General features: G+C 53.6%; 7 protein-coding genes across 7 annotated transcripts; 6 read left to right on the top strand and 1 right to left on the bottom strand.

The window, feature by feature from the left end:
* Positions 1-673: 673 nt before the first annotated feature.
* On the top strand, positions 674-2734 carry GCG54_00013242 (putative ARM-like repeat-containing protein; the record flags this gene model as incomplete). Its single annotated transcript, XM_045413100.1, has 1 exon — positions 674-2734. The coding sequence occupies one exon, from the start codon at positions 674-676 to the stop codon at positions 2732-2734; it is 2061 nt and encodes a 686-aa protein (XP_045257661.1).
* A 411-nt stretch (positions 2735-3145) lies between these two features.
* GCG54_00013243 (J domain-containing protein spf31) lies at positions 3146-3861 on the bottom strand (the record flags this gene model as incomplete). The annotated part of the gene is made up of 2 exons (XM_045413101.1): positions 3146-3715; positions 3787-3861. 2 exons carry the CDS (start codon positions 3859-3861, stop codon positions 3146-3148), a joined length of 645 nt encoding a protein of 214 aa, XP_045257662.1.
* Positions 3862-4225: 364 nt separating this feature from the next.
* On the top strand, positions 4226-7005 carry GCG54_00013244 (ATP-dependent RNA helicase DBP10; the record flags this gene model as incomplete). Its single annotated transcript, XM_045413102.1, has 2 exons — positions 4226-4496; positions 4553-7005. 2 exons carry the CDS (start codon positions 4226-4228, stop codon positions 7003-7005), a joined length of 2724 nt encoding a protein of 907 aa, XP_045257663.1.
* A 706-nt stretch (positions 7006-7711) lies between these two features.
* Positions 7712-8871, top strand: GCG54_00013245 (uncharacterized protein; the record flags this gene model as incomplete). Its single annotated transcript, XM_045413103.1, has 2 exons — positions 7712-8135; positions 8189-8871. 2 exons carry the CDS (start codon positions 7712-7714, stop codon positions 8869-8871), a joined length of 1107 nt encoding a protein of 368 aa, XP_045257664.1.
* Positions 8872-12497: 3626 nt separating this feature from the next.
* GCG54_00013246 (uncharacterized protein) lies at positions 12498-13661 on the top strand (the record flags this gene model as incomplete). The annotated part of the gene is made up of 2 exons (XM_045413104.1): positions 12498-13138; positions 13187-13661. The coding sequence occupies 2 exons, from the start codon at positions 12498-12500 to the stop codon at positions 13659-13661; spliced, it is 1116 nt and encodes a 371-aa protein (XP_045257665.1).
* A 366-nt stretch (positions 13662-14027) lies between these two features.
* GCG54_00013247 (uncharacterized protein) lies at positions 14028-15105 on the top strand (the record flags this gene model as incomplete). The annotated part of the gene is made up of 2 exons (XM_045413105.1): positions 14028-14985; positions 15059-15105. 2 exons carry the CDS (start codon positions 14028-14030, stop codon positions 15103-15105), a joined length of 1005 nt encoding a protein of 334 aa, XP_045257666.1.
* Positions 15106-15945: 840 nt separating this feature from the next.
* Positions 15946-20102, top strand: GCG54_00013248 (uncharacterized protein; the record flags this gene model as incomplete). The annotated part of the gene is made up of 3 exons (XM_045413106.1): positions 15946-16154; positions 16224-18182; positions 19499-20102. 3 exons carry the CDS (start codon positions 15946-15948, stop codon positions 20100-20102), a joined length of 2772 nt encoding a protein of 923 aa, XP_045257667.1.
* Positions 20103-20361: the final 259 nt, after the last annotated feature.

A 20361-nucleotide genomic window follows, 5' to 3' on the forward strand; every position in this document is an offset into this window, starting at 1 on the left:
TTTCCAAGGGCCCTGTTCTGCTGTTCTGCAAAGGATCCGGGGTACGGACGCGCGGGACCTGGGTGCCGTTGAAGGATCGAGTGAGGTGTCCGTCCGGCTTGGACAATGGCCGGTCAGATCGTCCAAAAATGGCAACGGAGAGCAGTGGCCTCGCAGCGGTGTTGCTTGTTGGCGAAGAAAGCCGTGCAGTTTGTCGCAGTAAGTTGTGTCACTCGAATCATGAATTGAAGAGACGGACTGATGAGCTTGTACTGCGGTGGTGTAAAACAGCAAGGAGCTGGAGGGGACTTGACCTGGGCCAAAGTACCGTTCCTGAATTTAGCGTGGTACAGCTTAATGACTAGTGGGGAAAGGTACTTCTCAGTCCGGCCCGACAGCTGTGCGCCCACGTTTCCTTCAGTGAGGCGTTGCAATGTCACCGGTGTGGTGGTGCACCACGATGCGGGGCGCCTCTCGAGCCACAATGTGGCTGCCCCGAGCAACCGTTTTCTAATTTTTTTTTTTCTTCTGAAGCGCAATCGCGGGGCGACTTTTAGAGGTCGGTCACGAAGAAATTCCAACACAAATAACGCCCCTCACTTTCAGCTAAAGTCTCATATTTTTCACCTCATAGGTCACTCATTCATTTTAATCATTGTCTCAAGCTACTTATTCACCCATAAACCCCGCCACAATGGGAAAGTCCAGACGAAACAGAGGCGGCCAGGGCCATCGCAAGGACCCCATCGCCAAAACCGTCAAGCCGCCCTCTGACCCCGAGCTGGCCGCCCTCAGGGAAAAGTCCATTCTGCCCGTCATCAAGGACCTCAAGAGCTCCGACCCAAAGTCCCGCACCGCCGCCGCCGCCGCCGTCTCCAACATCGTCACCGACGAAAAGTGCCGGAAGCTGCTGCTGCGCGAGCAGATCGTCCACATCGTCCTCAATGAGACGCTGACCGACGCAAACCTCGACAGCCGCGCCGCTGGCTGGGACATTTTGAGGGTCATTGCCGAGGAGGAAGAGGCCGACTTTTGTATTCACCTGTACCGCCTGGATGTCCTCAGTGCCATCGGCTTTGCCTCTCAGGCTGTTAGTCCCCATTCCCATTCGCATAATCCTCAAGTGAGTTCTTTGGTTAACATTCATCAGATCCTGGAGAACCTGGCCAAGGGCTCCGCTGTGAGCAAGGGCGAGGCCAAGGTTACATGGGCCATTGCTGAGTCCGTCGTCGCACTCCTGTCTGCCCTCGCCGAGGCTCAGGATGAGATCCTCGAGGCCATTGTGGGAATCGAGGGCATCAAGAACCTCCTTTTCACTCTTGTAGCTCACGCCGACTCACCGTCAAGCATCTGCCTCGAGGCGCTGGCTGCTCTCCTTACCTTATCTGAGGACAACCGTCGTCTGGCTGAGGATGTCGTGGCCGACGAGAACCCCAAGCCCCTCACGACCCTAACGAAGTTGCAAGCCACTGCCGATGCCAAGGGCGTCCTGGCTTGTGGTGTTCTGCACAACATCTTCACAACTTTGGAGTGGTTCGACAGCACACCGGGTCAGAAAAACCTCTCCGACGCCGCACTCATCCCGACTCTGTCATCGGCACTCCAGGGCTCCGAGCCGGCAGCTGACTTGCCACCCAAGAGCCAATGGTCCAACCCGACCGAGGTCCTCCAGCTCGCACTGGAAATCCTAGCCGACATTGGCACCACCCTCCAAGTATCCATGCAGGGCGGCAACAAGAAGGGAGGCGAGGAATGGAACGGAATTGGAGACGACACCGCCATGGAGGAGGACATCGACGACAAGGCTTCAGGGGAGGAAGACAACGTCGGCGGCGACGACGACGACTCCTCAATGGACGAGGACGACATGGCCGACATGGAGATGGTGACCGGCGCCGACGACGAGGTCGAGGGCGAGGCGAACATGGACGACTTCCCCACGCTCCGCGAACTCATCCAACAAGCCATCCCGAGACTCATCGAGCTCGCGACCACCGCCGCACAGTCCGACGACGCCCTCCGAATCCAGGGCCACGCGCTGTCCGCCCTGAACAACATCGCCTGGTCCATCTCCGTCTTCGACTTCGCCGACGACCACAACGCCGGCATCCTCAAGGCGTGGACGCCCTCCGGCAAGGCCGTCTGGGGCAAGGTCATCGTCCCCATCCTCGCCGCCAACACCGCCGACGTCGACCTCGCCACCCAGGTCACCAGCCTCGCCTGGGCCGTCTCACGCAGCCTGCCCGGCCGCGCGCCCCTCACCGGCGACGAGCACAAGAAGTTCATGGCGCTCTACCATGCCACCAAGAGCTTGCCCAAGAAGGGAGCGAACGGAGCAGCAAACGGCGAGAAGGCCAAGGACGAAGAGCCCGAGGACCCTTTCCAGGGTCTGGGAGTGAAGTGCATCGGCGTGCTGGGCCAGCTCGCGCGGGACCCCGCCCCCGTCGAGCTCAACCGCGAGATCGGCGTCTTCCTCATCACGGTCATCACGGCTCTGCCCGAGACCCCGGCCGCCGACGCGGTCGAGGCGCTCAACCAGCTTTTCGACATCTACGGCGACGAGGACTTTGCATGCGACAAGGAGGTCTTCTGGAAGGACGGCTTCCTGCAGCATCTTGAGGCGGCCCAGCCCAAGGTCAAGGCCCTTGTCAAGACGATCGACAAGAGGACGCTTCCCGAGCTCCGCTCGCGCGCGGACGAGGTTGTTCTCAACCTCGCGCGTTTCCTCTCGTACAAGAAGAAGCACCAGCCTTGAATTGGACCTGCCGGTGATAGTACAGGGATGGCATAGAGGCAAAGTGCATCAAAAGTTCATGTTTTTTTAGGATCATAATGCGAGCATACCACGACGTGATGAGGAAGAAAAGGGGGGTGTGCTTACCTGGCTAGATGCGCCTCGCAAACAGCGAATGAAAAGTTTTTTGGGAACATGGGCATTGCACTTCTGACATAGTTAGGGACATAACCGCGATGGTCAATCATAAACTCACTGGCTCTCTTGATGTAAACCGTGCCATGCTTGTGTGTGATCGTGTATCCGTAAGCCGAGACCTGTGTAGTTATAATGGAATTATCCCTCCAAACCCCCATAAACACCTCCCAGCTGCCTGCCCATTTTAGGCGGCGGAAAAAAACAGAAATGGAATCCCCAACCAAACTTCCACAATCAACCGATGGGCTTCATCTTCTTCTTCTTCTTCCCGTCCCCGGACTTGCCCTTCTGAAAGCTCCGCCAGCTGTCGATGCGCTGGTCCCGCGTGGCCTCCCAGTCCTGCTCGTGCTGCCTCTTGCGCTTGCGCTGCTCGGTCTCCTCGTCCTGCTTCTTCTGCTCGCGGCCCTCCTCCTGCATCTGCGCCTTCACCTGCCGCCGCCGGCGGTGCTCGTTGTCGATGAGCACCTCGCGCGTCTTGTCGCGCCACTTCTTGGCGAACTCGTCCGTCTTGAGCTCGGGGCTGTCGACGGTCCACTTGTTCTCGCGGATGAGGAGCATGCGCGCGTCCGCGATGGCCTCGTCGAGGCGCTCGCGGTGCTTCTCGTCCATCAGCTCCGTCTGCGCCTTCTTCAGCCGGTCGAAGGCGTCGGGCGCCAGCGGGTTCTTGGTCTTGTCCGGATGGATGAGGAGCGACTTCTTGCGGTAGCAGATCTTGATGTCGGACTCGGGCACGCCGGGCTGCAGGTCGAGGACGGCGTAGGCGTCTAACCTGAAGGCCTTGAGGATTCTGTCGATTTCGGCATCCTGGAAAAGGGGTCAGTTAGCTATGCTCCGAGATATCGAGAGGGATGGGTTCCGTTTGCGGGTTGACGTACCTTGTCGAACTCCTTCGCCTCTAACTCGAGCGCGTCGAGGGCATCCTTCTCCTCTTTGACGTCTTCACTGGCCATGGTGTAGATGCGCAGAGCTCGTTATCAAAACTTTCAATACGGAAAACTTGGAAAGCTACGGCGGTTTGTGTAGGTGTGAGACCTGCAGAGGTTGAGGGAGGTTCGAAGGGCACGAGGCTGCCCGCGTGCGCAGCAGCCACACACGCCCGGACCCACTGTGTATCCCTGTCTATTTGGCGCCCCACGAACGCTAAGATAAGACACTGGATAGCGATAAGAAATTTTTCGATGGGTCTCGCCCGCCAGCTCTTGGGACTTTTTTGGAGGCGTCTCCAAACCGGCGTTTCTTCCAACACGACAGGACAAGGGCCCAGTTGTCGACAAGAGTCTTTCCACGAAACCAGCTTGTCGCATATCTGTCAGAATGCCCCGTCGCGCAGTATCACCGACTCCGTCCGACGGCGAAGTCGACATTGCCGACGCCCTCTTCAACACCAATGCCGACGACAGCGGAAGCGAAGGCGGACAGGATGCGGGCTTCGACTTTGACGGGATCTTGAACGGAGGGGGCGAGGATGAGGGCGAAGAGGATGGCGACGCCGCCTTCATTGCGCTGCAGCAGGCAGCTTCGTTCCGAAAGAGCTCCAATCTGAAGGGAAAGTCTGTGAAGAAGGGCGGTGGTTTCCAGGCCATGGGTATGTCAGGCATTGCATGAAACCAGCATCTTCGGCCAAGCTAACTAGTTCTCAAGGTCTCAACGCAAACCTCCTCCGCGCGATCACGAAGAAGGGATTCTCCGTCCCCACGCCGATTCAGCGAAAGACGATCCCCATCATCCTCGACCGCAAAGATGTCGTCGGTATGGCGCGAACGGGTTCCGGAAAGACGGCCGCCTTCGTCATCCCCATGATCGAGCGTCTGCGCGCCCACAGCGCAAAGATCGGCACCCGCGCGCTGATTCTGTCGCCGTCCCGTGAATTGGCGCTGCAGACGTTGAAGGTTGTCAAGGAGTTCAGCAAGGGCACGGATCTGAAGTGTGTGTTGCTTGTCGGTGGTGACAGCATGGAGGAGCAGTTCGGCTTCATGTCCTCGAACCCGGATATTGTCATTGCGACCCCTGGTCGTTTCCTGCATTTGAAGGTTGAGATGGGTCTGGACCTGTCTTCGATCAAGTATGTGGTCTTTGACGAGGCTGATCGTCTGTTCGAAATGGGTTTCGCTGCCCAGCTCACCGAGATTCTTCACGCCCTCCCGCCGTCGAGGCAAAGTCTGCTGTTCTCTGCCACGCTGCCAGCGTCTTTGGTGGAGTTTGCCAGAGCCGGTCTGCAGGACCCGAGTCTAGTAAGATTGGACGCCGAGACCAAGGTTTCCCCGGATCTCGAAAGCGCATTCTTCTCTGTCAAGGGTGCCGAGAAGGAGGCGGCTTTGTTGCATATCTTGCACGACATCATCAAGATGCCAATGGGCACGCCCGATGGAGTTCCCTTGGATATTGCGCCGTCGAAGAAGCGGAAGCGCAGCGAGGGTGACGGAAGGGGAAAGCCAACAGAACACTCTACCATTATCTTCGCTGCCACCAAGCACCACGTCGAGTATCTGGCGCAAATGCTTATCAAGGCCGGTTTTGCGGTCTCATACGTCTATGGCTCCTTGGATCAAGAGGCGCGTCGTATCAACACCGAAAACTTCCGTCAGGGTCGCGCAAATATCCTGGTAGTCACCGATGTCGCTGCCAGAGGTATCGATATCCCCGTCCTGGCCAATGTTATCAACTACGACTTCCCCCCTCAGCCCAAGGTCTTTGTTCACCGTGTCGGTCGTACGGCCCGTGCCGGTCAAAGAGGTTGGGCCTACAGCATTGTCCGCGAACTCGATACTCCCTACCTGCTGGATCTGCAGCTCTTCCTCGGTCGTAAGCTTGTCATAGGTCATGAAAGCGAGAAGCCGTCCTTCGCCGAGGACGTCGTCGTCGGTGGACTTTCACGTGACAGGATTGAGATGAACATGGAGTGGATGAACAAGATCTTGAAGGAGGAGTCCGACATCGAAGCTCTTCGCAGTGTCTCCGTCAAGGCCGAGAAGCTCTATCTCAAGACACGACACTCGGCTTCCTACGAGAGCGCAAAGCGCGCTCGCGAGATTGTGGGCTCCGAGGGCTGGAACCAGCTACATCCGCTATTCGGCGCCGCCGCCAACAACGCCCAACAGGCTCGCAATGATATGATGGCCAAGATCAGTGGCTTCAGGCCAGCCGAGACCATCTTCGAGATTGGACGAGGAGGAAAGGGCTCCAACAGCGAGGCAGTGGAAGTTATGAAGCAGCTACGCAAACGCATCACGCCGCACCGTGGCAACAAGAAGGACGACAAAGACTCGGACGCGGAGATGGGCGACTTTGGCGCCGACAAACAGGACGACGACGAAAACTCGGACGAAGAAGCAGACTACGCCGACGCCATGGAGGCCTACAACTCTGACGACTCAGACGACAACGACGGTCTCGAGGTCACAATCTCCAACGCAGACGAGGGAAAAGGCAAGAAGAAGAAGAACAAGCAGCTCGACTCCTGGCGCGACTCGGACGTGTACATGTCCTATACGCCGCGCACGATCAACGCGGCCGAGGAGCGCGGCTACGGCGTCACGACAGGCGCGCAGACGTCGAGCTTCGTTGAGGCGGCGCGCGACGCGACGATGGACCTGACCAACGACGAGACGGCCAAGGGCTTCGGCGAGCCGACCAAGACGCGCGGCATGCGCTGGGACAAGAAGCAGAACAAGTACGTCGCGCGCGCCAACGACGAGGACGGCTCCAAGGGCTCCAAGTTCATCCGCGGCGAGTCGGGCGTCAAGATCGCCGCCACGTTCCAGAGCGGCCGCTTCGACAAGTGGCGCAAGGCCAACAGGCTGGGCCGCATGCAGGTCGGCGGGCTGGAGAGGCCGAACATGCCCGGCGCGGTGGACCAGTCCGGGCCGAGGTACAAGCACAAGCTGGAGAAGGCGCCGAAGCAGGCGGACAAGTACCGCGACGACTACCAGGTGCGGAAGAAGAGGGTTGCGGAGGCGAAGGAGAAGAGAATTGGCAAGTTCAAGGACGGCGCGGGCAGCAGGAAGGAGATCAAGGGGGCGGAGGATATTCGCAAGGCGAGAGTGGAGAAGCAGAAGAAGATGGAGAAGAATGCCAGACCTTCGAAGAAGAGGTAGAACATGTCTGGATAGTTTATTCTGTGGATGTGGACTTCGGAGATTTAATCAAAAAGCGTTTGCTGTCTTCCATTTCTCAATTCCTCGATGACTTCTTCTCCTGCAGTGCGCCAGTGGTCCACAACAACGGCTATTTCACCCTCAACTTATACAGGAGAGATGCCGGACACAGAGTGAGTTGCCTTTCCCTTGATACGAGGCAGGAAACTGCACATCTGAACTGCAAAAGCGGATGTAGGCAGATTAATCATCGGTTACTACCCAGTGATCTAGGTCAGGCAAGATTGCCCGTTCCGCTGTCAGCTTACCTGGGCGTATATGCCAAGGCGCTTCGTATGTATTCCCCCACCCTGCTCCTACAGCCAGCAGCCCTGGTCAGATTGCACATTCGGACTCTTGTCATACGTTCAGCGGGGTAGAGCCTGCTGGACTGGGGATGAGTCTGGCACAAAAGGTCCCAGCTGCCTGATTGAGGTAAGTCCAAGTCTGAAAATGAATGGAAGTTAGGCTGATTTGCTTGTGCCGCCGCGTCGTTTCTGGCATTAGCTTCCCATATCTATCCATGGATCGCGGGAGGGGTTCGACTTTCATGCCGAGAAGAAGACAAGGGTTCTGAAATGCTTATTTAAACACATCAGCATCGCGTACAACACCTTTTGGCGTACTCGTCTCCAAGCCTGGTTGTTTCCTATCCCCAATCATCGCAATGAAGTTCCAAGTTTCCTGGGCTCCGACGCTCTGTCTGTTGGCGTCGCTCACCCTTCCGGTTCTCGGAGAACCCATCCCCGCTCCTACGGGCGAGTACAATGTCGGCGCCCAACGTTTTGTCGTTCCTTTCTTAGAAGAGGAGGACGTCGTTTGGCCCAACGGCGTGTCAACCGAGTATCTCGTCACGTTGTACTATCCTACTTCAGATGAGAAGCCTTGCCCAAAGCCGTATCTCGAGCCCGAACTTGTTCAGTTGTACGAGGATTTATGGAATTACAACATCTCCCACCTGACTTCGACTTTGCGGTGGAATGCCTCTTATCTTGAAGAGGGAACAGGCCCGACGCTCCTTTTCGGGCCCGGCGGTTGGGGTCCTCCGACTGATGGCAGCTACATTGCCATTTCTGACCTCGTCTCCCATGGTAAGCCCACGATTTCTTGAATATTCCTTGCTCACACTGACATGACTTCGAAGGATACGTCGTGGCTGCATTCGACCATGTCTACGAGCAACCTTTCGTGCGATATCCCAATGGCACAGGTGTCTACGGCCTCTCTCCAGCTTTCAACAATTACACCCTTGCTTGGGTAGAAAAGCTGCATGCCGTCAGGGTCAGACAGCAACTTCACTTCATTGACTACTTTCCATCTCTCGTGGCAGAGCTCGACGCGCCCTTCAAGACCACCGACCTCGGCACGTTTGGTGTGTCTCTCGGAGGCTCCGCTGCTCTTACCTTGGCACTTGAGAGCGATGCTGTTGCCGCTGCGATCAATGTGGACGGTACCAACTGGGGTCGATTGAACAGCACTTCCGACTCCGACCTGAAAAAGCCATCGATGATTCTGGGCTTCGGCGGTCACAATGCAAACTCTGACCGCACTTGGAGCAATTACCGAGCCTGGCAGACTGGCTGGTGGCGCCTGTTCTCGGTAGATGGAAGCGTGCATGCCGACTGGGAGGACCGGACATATTGGAAGATTTTCGGCACCACGGCTACAATGGGGCCTATTGACGGCAACAGAATGGTCAATATCACGAGGACGTTCATTAGAGCCTTCTTTGATGAGGTTCTTCTGGATATTAAACAGCCTCTTTTGGATACTCCTTCGGAAGATTTCACTGAAGTACACTGGGACGAGATTCATAACGGACAGTAACTCGAACGAGTATCTCCTACAACTTGATCGGACATTTCGGATACATCATGGACTTGGAGTCGCTCAGCAATGAACCGACAAAGGATTTCAACTCTATATGGCTGGTAATCTTGTAAGACATGATCTCGGTGTTTAGTGGTGCATACGGAGTTTCACCCTATGATAATTTAAGAAGCATACTGGCTGCCACGTCCATGGAAACCTCGGTTACGTTGAAATCTCCGGTCCCGTAGCAATACCCAAAAATACTCCCTAGAATCAGAAATTCCAGAAGGGGCCAAAACAACTCACCCCATTTGGCTCCAGAAACAACGGGTGCCATCTCCGCGAACGATGCCTCGCAAAGTCGTGGGTCTTTTGGTAGTCCATTCGTGTGGCACCAGGTGACGAATGCTTGCTGCATCTCTAAAGTTTCGTTCCTCCACAGAGTTTCATAGACTGCGAGACTAGGTCCTGGTGTATACCAACAAATCAGGACCACAGCCAAACCCACAGTCCACCCTGCACAGACAAGGAACAAAGTCCGCTGTCTAACTTCAACCAATAGCGCGAGTAGACAGCCTCCCCAGAGTATTCCCAGAGCCAAGATGTCTACACCGTCTATAACCCGAACTTCAAGACAGGTAGATTCTTCGAAACATTCTATCGTTATTTCGGTACTCCTTAAGATACCCCAACCTATTGTCGCCAGCAGCAAGAGCGGCATCATGAAGATTTGGGTTCCGGGTGAGGGTGTGTGCAACATCAATGTTGATGTCCAGTTGTGGTTCCTAAGTTTGGGAGAGTCCCATAGCGTAAGCGAGCTGCTTGGTCCCATTATAGCTTCAGAGATACCGAAGAATCCGACAGCTACCGCGCGCAAAGTGACCAAAACCCCGAATTCTACCCATCTTCTTTTCAGGCACAGAGTAGCCACACTAAGCGTTGCGCAGACTTCGATGGCATAGATCAACATGTGCTTTGACTTCCAATATTGTCCCTGTTTCTGAGAGGACAGGACAACAGGCTCATGTTTGTCGCCCTCTTCGTCGCCTTCTTCTTTGACTTGTATCTCAATCTCACCACAATCTGCAAAATCGAGTTCCAACTCAGGTTGGGGGAGGCCGACATTTTGTGGAAGTAATTTCAATGTTGTTGCGATATCCTCCATGATGTCTGTGAAAGATACCATATATCCGCTGTGAGATGATCGGGCAATCAGTGCACCCATAAGAGTGTTATCGTACTTGTGAACAACCCAGGAGCCAGAGTCGCCAGCTTCGAAATCTTCCACTCTATTAGTATTTCCCCATAATGTCAAAGTTTGGTCCGCTACTCACTATTGTTTCCCAAATCTATCGACCAAACCTTTTGTAGACTCCGTGTTTGGGATAGTAAGAAGGTCCTTCTGTTGGAGATGAAGCCCTGCTTCCAGCCGCTTTTCCCACAAGCAATCAAGACCTCCCGAGAGTCCAAAAACACTCGAGAGTCCATGTAAAAAGAGTAGTAGTCTTTGACAACCCCTAGCTCACTTCGCTCAACGGTAGACTCAGGAGGGCGGTTCGCAATAACGTTCGGGAGTCGGTCAGATGGCTGGATCAGGGCAAGCGTCCAATCCCCAGCCGTAACAATCTTTCCTGGCTTCATCATAGGTTGTTCTATAGTCTCCTTTTCTTGTTCGCATTCTCTTCTCGGAGCTTCTCTTGGTTGTTCTTCAGGGTTATGGTTTGTTGTCAAGGCATATGTTTGACCGTCAACTAATATCAATCCTCCCACAGTCGATATAGAGACCGAGCCATCTTCAAGTTGATAACTCATCAATCTGCCACAATATGTCTGGTGCTGGCTGGCTGGTATGGGGGATATCTCCAAGGTTGCTGAACGAAGAATAGGGTTCAAGAGATAACATAACTGAAGCCGATAATGTTTGAAATTGAAGCTTGCCCGATTCAGAGCGTTTTCGAACTTGACGATATCTTCTTCCGTATTCAAGCCTATGATGCATATGTATGTTTCTAGTGGGCGACATTTATTATTGACAGGGTGCAATGATATCAAGTCCGTTGACAAAGTGGGCAAGTTGCAACCGCATGAAATCAAAGCCGTATGTGCCAATGCGGTGAACTCGTCGATAGTATCCATTTCATCTGAAGTAAAGTCGGCTCCAGGAGAAGTGTCAACTTTGTCGAACTTGGGCTTCAGCCCCCAAAGCCAGTGTCTTTTTCTGACCATGACAGTCTTCGATGTTTCTGGTGTTGTCTGAGAGCTTTGTACAGATTCAAAACCTGATTCTGTGACAGCCTCAGGGTCTCGGGCAGAACTGTCGAAAGATTTAGACGATGTAGACTGAGAAGGAATATGAAGCCGATCATCACTGCTTGATAAAGCCATGTGTCTGGCAGTTGTGTTTTCCTTGATAGCCATGTCTTCTTTGACGTTGGCGTTGTTTTCTTGAGGGGCATGGTCCTCTCGCGCGGAAACATCTTGTTTGATTCTACCATCATCTCCTTCAGGAGTGGCTTCGATATCGATGACTTGAGTGGTAGCGACCTCTGTTCCAGTGGTCGCTGTTTGCAACACTTGAACATGTCTCCGCCCTGGATAACTCAGGTCCCGGTTCCCAATGCTCGTGGAGAGCAAGCCCGCGTAGCTTTCAGACGGGCATTTAAACATGGTAACGCTATTATCTCCGCGGTATTCCAATTGCGATGATGTCTCTGATATGAGGCGTTTTGTCAGGTGCGTGGCCGTATGGATTGAACTCCTGATTGAATCGTCCTCAGGTACAGAGCATGTGGGCCTGTGAGTGTTGTCATCGGCTGCCTTAGAGATGATCGGCCTGGCTCCATAATGTTCTTCTTTCTTCAATTTCCGGGCCCTTCCGAGGCCTCCCCGTTTCCAGGGCTCGTCTCTACAGAGATCCAAGGCATTGCCCATCACATGATAGATGAACTCGCCTGACATGAGCTTTTCAAAGCTGAAAGTCAGCAGCAGTACCCCCTCAAACGCAATCAAGATCGGTGATACTGTCGCTTGCACCGAGAGTGTGAAGTATTCGAAGCGTCTGTTCATGTTTACCGAGTCGCAGTGGGAGGACAAGTTGCGCAACATATCCTGTCGGTCATTTTCTAGGACAGCTTGTCAGATTCGTTAGAAATCAAGGTGGTTCAGAACCCAAGGCTGATCAGAAGTCAACTTCAATTCTCCTCGATAGAAATCAACCCTTTCAAAATGGCAATGACGTCGTGCTGACACGTCAGCCAGAAATCCCAAGTCAGAAATCAGCCCAACGCTTACCCCGCAGGGGGGGGGGGGGGGGGGGGGGAGACANGCGGGGGGGGGGGGGGGGGGGGGTGTGTGAGACAGATGACTTGTACAATCATGAAAACTGCGCCTCTCAAGGGGGGAATTCTGTCCAACCAAACATGCAGCGACAAAATTACGTGGTGCCAAAAGGCCACCCAAACATGCCGGATGTGTTTATGTGGCTTGGGTCGCATGGCGCAACAGATCGGTACCAAGACAATCGAATTCGCCTTGCCAGATGCCTTACAGAAACAAGGCTGTATCGAAACACAAAAAGACAGAGGTTCGCCATCCAAGCATTCCAATGATGCATATGAGTCTTTTGCGACAACGGCTTCGAAATGTCGGCACAGCCCATCCAAAATATCATTATAGAGTCAATTTGGGGGCGCTGTCGGCAGGAGGATCAAGACAACTGCCTGGCTACTTTTCTCAATCAATGTGCACATGAGCATTACGTCTTTAGCACGAAGAAACGAGGGGCGGCATGCTCGGCAGAAGTTATAGCATCCATCATCAGCAGGATTAAGTCTGAATCTCCGGTCTCCAAATCACAACTGATACCGAGCTCAATAGAAGGCAGCCATGAAGATACTGCAGTCCTTGACTGCGTCGTACGCATGATGTTCATGACTACTGCGCAGACTGACTACGCACTCGGCGGGGGTTCTATCAGCTTCAAGTGGAAGAACAACGAAACAATTGTCGATTTTCTGGACCGCGTTTACAGCCGAGTTCCCCTCAGTTCCACGTCAGATCAGCCTATAAATGTAAGGAACCTCAGGGCCGCCAATCTAACGAGAGAAACTGGGATCCAAATCAAAGGAACAAACAAGCTATCAGATCACCTGTACCTAAGTTATGGAGATGATTCCAAGACTCTTTTCGTCTTCCACCATCGCTTCTTTCTCGAATATAGTCTGAAAATATTAGAGGACGACCGGAACGACTTGGATCATTCTACGCTGGACGCCTTGAAATTGTGAGTTGATTGTGCAATCGAAAGGCTTGAATGCTGATCAATGCAAAGCGGTTGTTTAAATCCCCAGCTCTTGGGTGAGACCTTACAAACCTTGGATCTTTTGTTTCCAGTATTTGGCGATAAAAAGTCAAAGAGAATTCTGAAAGACTGGGCGAAAAGAGAAGAGCTTGACGAACGCTTACTGGATCCATCTCTCAAACCGTCTACATCCATTTTCAACCAGCCTCCAAAAGACCTACATGGACTGTACGAGCAGTATCCTTACTGGGGACGACAGCTGTCTAGGTTGTTGAGAGAATTCGATGATCCGACGCCAATCACTTGGTGGCAAAAGTACACTGAACGGGGGAGGTCTCCTCGACGGATGTTTGAATGCGCAATCGCCGCCCTTGTTGTGACGGCGTTCTCTGCCTTGACTGCCACCGCCTTAGCAGCAGTCCAGGTATGGATTACCTATTGCGACTGGGATGATGCGCCGTCGAGGTCGTGGTGTTCGTCTAAGAATGGAACCAAGGGGAAGTAGAAGTCGAACTGTTGCGACATATACTCTACGAAGTTCACTGGCTGCTGCAGACCCCTGGCGCGCAAGACAGCACACGAACGCTTTCGTACATCTCGATCTATGAAATCGACGGCTGGGACTCGGGCACCCTCTGCGTTGTAATATGAAGTAGCCAGATCAGGCTGTGGGATCAAGTCAAATACCCACCTGCAGCCGGTCTAGCAATAGTCTGCCGCTTAGATGAATGGATGGCATGGGTTGATGCAAGTCAGCATTAAGCGAGCCTGCCCGGCATAGATAGCGATTTCTACCTACAGACAAGTGTGTCCACCCAGGAAACAAGCTTCATTCTTTCTACTCAAAATTTATCAATCACGGAAATCACAAATGGCGCCAGAAGTCTCGGGGGTCACGTTGCCCCTGGATCATATCGCAAAGGTCCCAATCGAACATACCCGGATCATAATCGACGACGACTCAGAACATGAGCACGAGATCGACAACCCCGCTCTCACTCTGATAAGCGTGGGTAGGCAGATCAAGCTGGAAGCTCCGCCATTCATGGTCCGACCGAAGGCGTACACGAAGAAATTGGATTTCACGGTCCTGGGGTCAAGCAACAGTTACTCCGTCACAAGGGCACTCAGACATTGCTGCCGAGCTCCCCAACGCACTCCAAATCCGAATGGCCAATGGTGGAATTACGATTTCAAGATTCTCAACATTTCGTTTCAGTCCAAGAATCACCGCCTGGTTTACGAAAGAGAATGTGTTCCTGCGAATCACAAGTTCGAGACATTGAAATACATTGCGGTCGGTATAAGAGGCCCGAATGTGATGCCCAAGGAGAAGCTTTTGCCAATTCACACTGGAGATGATCAAGGAATGTTCAAGCAGATATACAAGGCTTCGCATAGCCTCAGGCCGTGGCCACGACGCCTTCTTTCGCTCAAAAGTATTTCTGGCTTCGGCATTTATCGGTGCTTCCCCAAGGTTGGCTACCATGCCCCTGTTCAGCTACACCCAGAAACGCAGGGTACGCTCGCGTTGCTTTTTGCAGACTATCAGGCAGATTATATCGAGCCTGGTGGGCAGAGATGGATTCAGTGGATGCACAGGGAGTTCAACGCCGGATCTACTGATCCGGAAGAGGGCATATATGCTCTTGAACTCATCTTAAGTTGGTCAGCACCGAAATTCATCTTCTGGGGCATGTCGCCCATTCTTCTCAGCTTGGCCATCGGGATTTGGTACATGCAGCGGCGACTAAGTGACGGAGATGACTTTAATTCAGTTGTCCAGACAGCTTGGTCAATCTCCTCATATATAGTTACTGCTGCTACCGGTGAGTTATGGTTCTCTTTCGTAGCTCTAGATCCAGCCATGGTGTTCTAAGTCTTGAGCTAACATGATGACAGTCTTCCTCGGAGTTTTGGCGGCGATAACTCAGTTTGGAAACATTTGAGGTTCCACCAAAAAACAAAAATTATAAGAGAGTGCCTTTGTATAGTCGCAGATTTGTCCGGGTAGGGCTTCTCAGTCTCGAGAGAATATCTGCATTTTCATCACAGTTCAAGCGTATCGAGCAAGACGAAAGGGAAAATGGGCATGCATTACTGAGGATTTTAGAGATAAAAAGAATGAATGTTATGATAACAACGAGAAAAGTCACATGGGCGGTAAGAGCGAGGACGACAGCGAGGACGACAACGAGGACGAAATACATGGATGATAGGTAGTGTAGTATTCGACTAAACGCATGGAAGACCATATCTTCCGTCTTCGACACTTCAAGTTTAAATCGATTTTCCATTATCCCAAAGAATGAATCAAAAGGGGTTGGCAACAGATGAGATTTATTCGCGTGGAGCAAAATGTTTGAACCTAAAAAGAGAGCCCGGCATCAGCACCGTGCTCCCCCGGTTTCACCCCGGCCCATCCCGGTCTAGACCCGGCCGCTCCCCCGACCCCTGACTCTTCCAAGTGAGCAGCAAATCCAGGTCCTGCAACTCCACACTTTCCCCATGTTCAGTTCTCCACTTTCCCCCGCGTCAGCTCCCTCGAAATTTCCCACCCAAGTCTCCTCCCAAAAGTCACCTCACCCTTCCATTCTTCAACCCACATTTCCTCTTCCATCCACCTCATTTGCAGAGCGTGCGGCCATCCTTTCCACCTCTCCCGCCGTAATAACATCAGCCTCCGCATACCCCAAATGTGCCCCGGCCCAATTGGTGTCGTTGCAGCTGCTTGCCGAGGGGCCGTATAAGTGCCGATCGCAACCGCCGCAGCGGCGGCGATCTCGGCAATGTTTCACTCCTTCAACAGCCGAAGCCCGCCAGCCTCGGCGGTAGGCTCCGCAACGCCGTCCCGCAAGGTGAACAGGTCATGCCAGGAATGTACGAGGCGCAAAGTCAAATGCGACGGCGGCCATCCGTGTGCGAGTTGCGAGTACTACAAAGTTGCAGATACTTGCGAGTACAGGCAACGCAGTAAACGGCATGCCGTTAGCCGGAGGTGAGCCTCACGGTTGAATCTCGTCTCACTCCACCTCGGGTCACGATTTTCATGCTAATCTGATCACAGTACACTTGAAAGGGCATCTGAACAACTTCAGGCTCAGTCCCGCATTCTCAATGAACTATTCCCCGATATCCCGGTAGAAGACCTCGTCGGAAAGACTCGCTCACAGCTTCTCGCCCTCATCCCTCGCGACTCACTCTACAACCTACCACCCACAACTCAAGATCCTTCACCGACTGACATCTCCGCCGTTGATGAGGACGACGATGATAATGACCCGAATGACTCGACTCAGATCTCGGAGAACGGCGAGCCCGCCAACGACAGGCGATGGGATGAATCCGCTGCCGCTCATCAGCCCACAGCGACTATCCGTGCAAGCGACGACATCAACGCCATATCCCTTGCAACAGACCAGCATCGCCGCTCATATCTGGGTGTCACCTCCATGAGTGCTGTTCTCAGAGCCATCTTCCGTCTCTGCCCAGCCGCCAAAGAGCACACTGCCCAACGCGCAAAGTCATGGACCGAGTCCTCGTCGTTACCCCATTACCAGCAAAGCCTGCCCCCTCTCTCTATTCTCAACGCAGCCAGTCAAGGAATGAATCCCCTCCGCGAGCAACGCTGCATCGAGTTCTACTTTGAGCACATCCACCCCATAACGCCAATCCTGAATGAGGACGACTTTCGCACCACCTACGCCGCAGGCAACCGCCACGATGACTCCTGGCTCGCACTACTGAATATGGTCTTCACTCTCGGCTCCGTCGCGTCAGGTAGTGACACACTACACGTGCAGTATTATAAACAAGCACGCGCCCATCTCGGTCTTGACTCTCTGGGGTCAGGGAACATGGAGAGTCTTCAGGCTTTGTGCCTTCTCGGCGGCTACTACCTTCACTACCGCAACTCACCCAACATGGCATACGCAGTCCTTGGTGCTGCTCATCGCGTGGCCATCGCTCTTGGCTTACATCGCGAACCAGTCCGGAGTCACCGCCACGCAGCCGAGCACACCGCCGAACACCACAGCATCCGTACCGAGACCCGGCGACGGACATGGTGGAGCCTCTTCTGCCTGGATACGTGGGCCAGCATGACCCTAGGCCGGCCGACATGCGGCAGATGGGACAGCAGCACCATGGACACGCTTCTACCAACTCCTCTCACCCCGGACGACCACGTCGCAGCTTCCTTGAGAGCCAGCTGTCACTTCTGCCACATCTGCGACCGCATACAACATCGTTTCGCCCAACCCGCGCGGCTCTCCGCCCACGAAGCCCTGTCCTTCGACCGCGAGCTCCATGATTGGCACGCCTCTCTTCCTGAAGCCCTCAAGAACCCAGCCAACTCCCCTCCGAGGTTGACCGTCGCCCGGGAGTTTATGCGGAACAGATACCTCAACGTCCGACTAATCCTGTCTCGCTGCTTCTTACTCTACCTCGCCCACGACCACAGCCTCAAACGAGGTAGCACTTCCGCAACCAGCGACATCGCCTCAAATATCTCCCAAGAGGAGCTCTCCCTCGTCGAATCATGCCGTACTGTTGCATCAGAAGCAATCGACGCCATCACGCTCTACTGGACACCCAACCGTGTCCACGTCTGGAACTCGGCATGGTATCTCTTCCAAGCATGCATGGTTCCCTTATTATCCATCGCGATTGAAACACATCGGGCAACAGCAGCTCGCAAACATCAACACCAAAACGCCCAAAGACGAACATCAGGCGCATCGACCTCGGTCCCGATTACCTCAATAACAACACCTAATCATCCGCCTCCAGCAGTCGCAAGCTCTCCGGATACCGTAGCCTCCGTCGCCTTGCAAACATGGTGCGCAAGTTTAACCAAGGCCCTCGAACTCTTTGGCGAGATGCGCCCCTGGATGCGTGCCTCGGACAGGGCTCCGGACATCGTGGCAGCGCTGTATGAAGCCGTTACCGCGGAGGTCGAGGGCGGGTCAAACGCGGGGTCCACGATTCGGACACCTTCTGCGACCACGGACGGAGGGATGGATCTGTTCGGATGGTGCGATGAGCAGCTCACAGAGCTAGACTGGAGTACATTCCTCGGAGGCGGGAGTGGAGGCGGGCTCTCATCTGGGGACGACCATTTGATGTTTTGAGATCTTCTGCGATTTAAGCAACAATACCAAGCTCTTTGATCGGGATTCTCGCATGTGTGAGCGGAGGGAGTCTCCCATTCTCACGGTCGGCTTCGAAGGGAGGAATTGATGTGTAGCATGCATATGCGGCATGCACAATAGGTGGGAAGCCGCAGGCAACTAAGACACATCACGCAGTGAGAAATTCGCCCTTCGTACTCAGCACAAGGCTGCGTGCATACACCCTAGACTTGTCCAGTCGTTTTTGAGATCTCCATGATGATGGCTTCAGCTGAAAAGCCGTCCCGTCAGAAACGGCTGAAACCCCTCCTCGCCAAGCAGCCACCAGACCGGGTTCTTGCATCCCTTCTGCAGGCTGGGACGAGAGGAGGCTCACAACGAATGGCATTCCTGGGCCAGCCTGATTTGACTTATCAGCAATACAATATGTTACGACATTTATGCAGAGCGTTACACTAAATCATGCTTACAGTGGCTTTCTCTGTGTCTTGAAAATACGAAGATAACGGCCCAGCCTTTCTCGCCGCTTAAAATATCAGAGCAGCAGTACCCCCTGACTTGGCGTCAGGCAAAGGTATTTAGTGATGGGCCGTCCCATAGATTCATGGCATTAAGGCCTGAGCTATCTTTCTTTCCAAGTCTCCCTGGGAACTTTTCGATATTCGAGAGTACCTGGCCTCCGACAATGCGTCTTCCATGGGCCGTGGTCATAGTCACGGGAATGTTTTACAAAGCTCTGGCCATGAGCAATTTAGGTCACGAGAACTCCCTTCCACAACGAACGCCTTCCTCCGAACAGGATGCGCTCCTGGGCCTACCTGTAGCACCTGCACCGACACCTGCTCCAAAATTACGGTTCAGAAATGCTGCTTTAGCTGTACGCGCTGCAGATACGTGTGGTTTCGTATCTGACCCCTTTAATTGTGAGCTTCTTGCCCGACTACATCATATTCCGTACGGAACTAACCTTACATACCTACATCAGCTGAGGCTCGTGCATATGCTTGTGCAGGCACTACCATCTGTACGTCCTATGGGGCATATCTCGGCTGCGGAACGGAAAACGACGCGCTCATCACAGAGTGTCTCGACGGGTGGGCATGCAGGGGCACATCCGTAGGGGAAAGTACTCGTTGCTGGTATGATGATTCCAATCTCACGAGTCCCATGTTTATTGTCATATATCGGTAGCTAACAATACCGTCGCTAGCACCGACACTACAAGTGGCTGGCTGCCATCTTGTGTGGACTACGTCAAAAAGACCACGTCGGAAAAATACCTAACGAGGAAGGGATGTTACAAGGACTACTGGGCAATCAACGGCACGTTCGCGAGACAGGTGTTCTTGGTTAATGACCCAAGCGACATTGTCAGGCCTTCAACGACTAGCAGCTCGTCAACAGGGTCCGATTCCTCCTCTTCCACTGCCACTACCTCGACATCTACACCAGCAACAACATCCTCAGCCTCAGATCAATCGAACACAAACATCGGAGCGATAGTCGGCGGCGCGATCGGTGGCGTAGCAGTGATCGCGCTGGCAGTATGTGTGATCGTGTGGCTGGTGCTACGCCGGAGGAAGTCAGCCCACAAAGACGATCCATCACCTATGTCAGATCATCCCGAGACAAGCCAACCATTCATCCAGCCCTACGAGACCTCTCAAGTCAGCCCTGGCAGCCATGACAAGAGGCTGAGCCAACAGCAGGTTCAGCAGAGACCTGACTCAATGTCCCCTGTTCCGCAGTATAGTCCGGGACCTTACTTAGCCGGTGGTCATAATGGGAACAACACGGTTGAGTTGGGTCGATAGTGGTGTGAGGAGCTAAATTCCCCAGTATTGAGTGCCCAAGCCGTCCATGAGTAGTTCCCTAATACGATTAGAATATCCAAGATTCTCTTACGTCGCTTCCCAAAGAGGAAGTAGCATGTAGTACCTCTTGATATGCGACAGATAGAGTGACCTGAAGCATAGTGAGACATCTCCCTCTCAGCAGCCTTGCAATATGCCTCAAGGCGCTCTCCATAATCACTTCTTCATCTGGAAGTGAGCTTCTATTGGTGAGATGTTT

This window comes from Colletotrichum gloeosporioides (assembly GCF_011800055.1).
Source record: "Colletotrichum gloeosporioides strain Lc1 chromosome Unknown consensus_95, whole genome shotgun sequence".
Lineage (NCBI taxonomy): Eukaryota > Fungi > Ascomycota > Sordariomycetes > Glomerellales > Glomerellaceae > Colletotrichum > Colletotrichum gloeosporioides.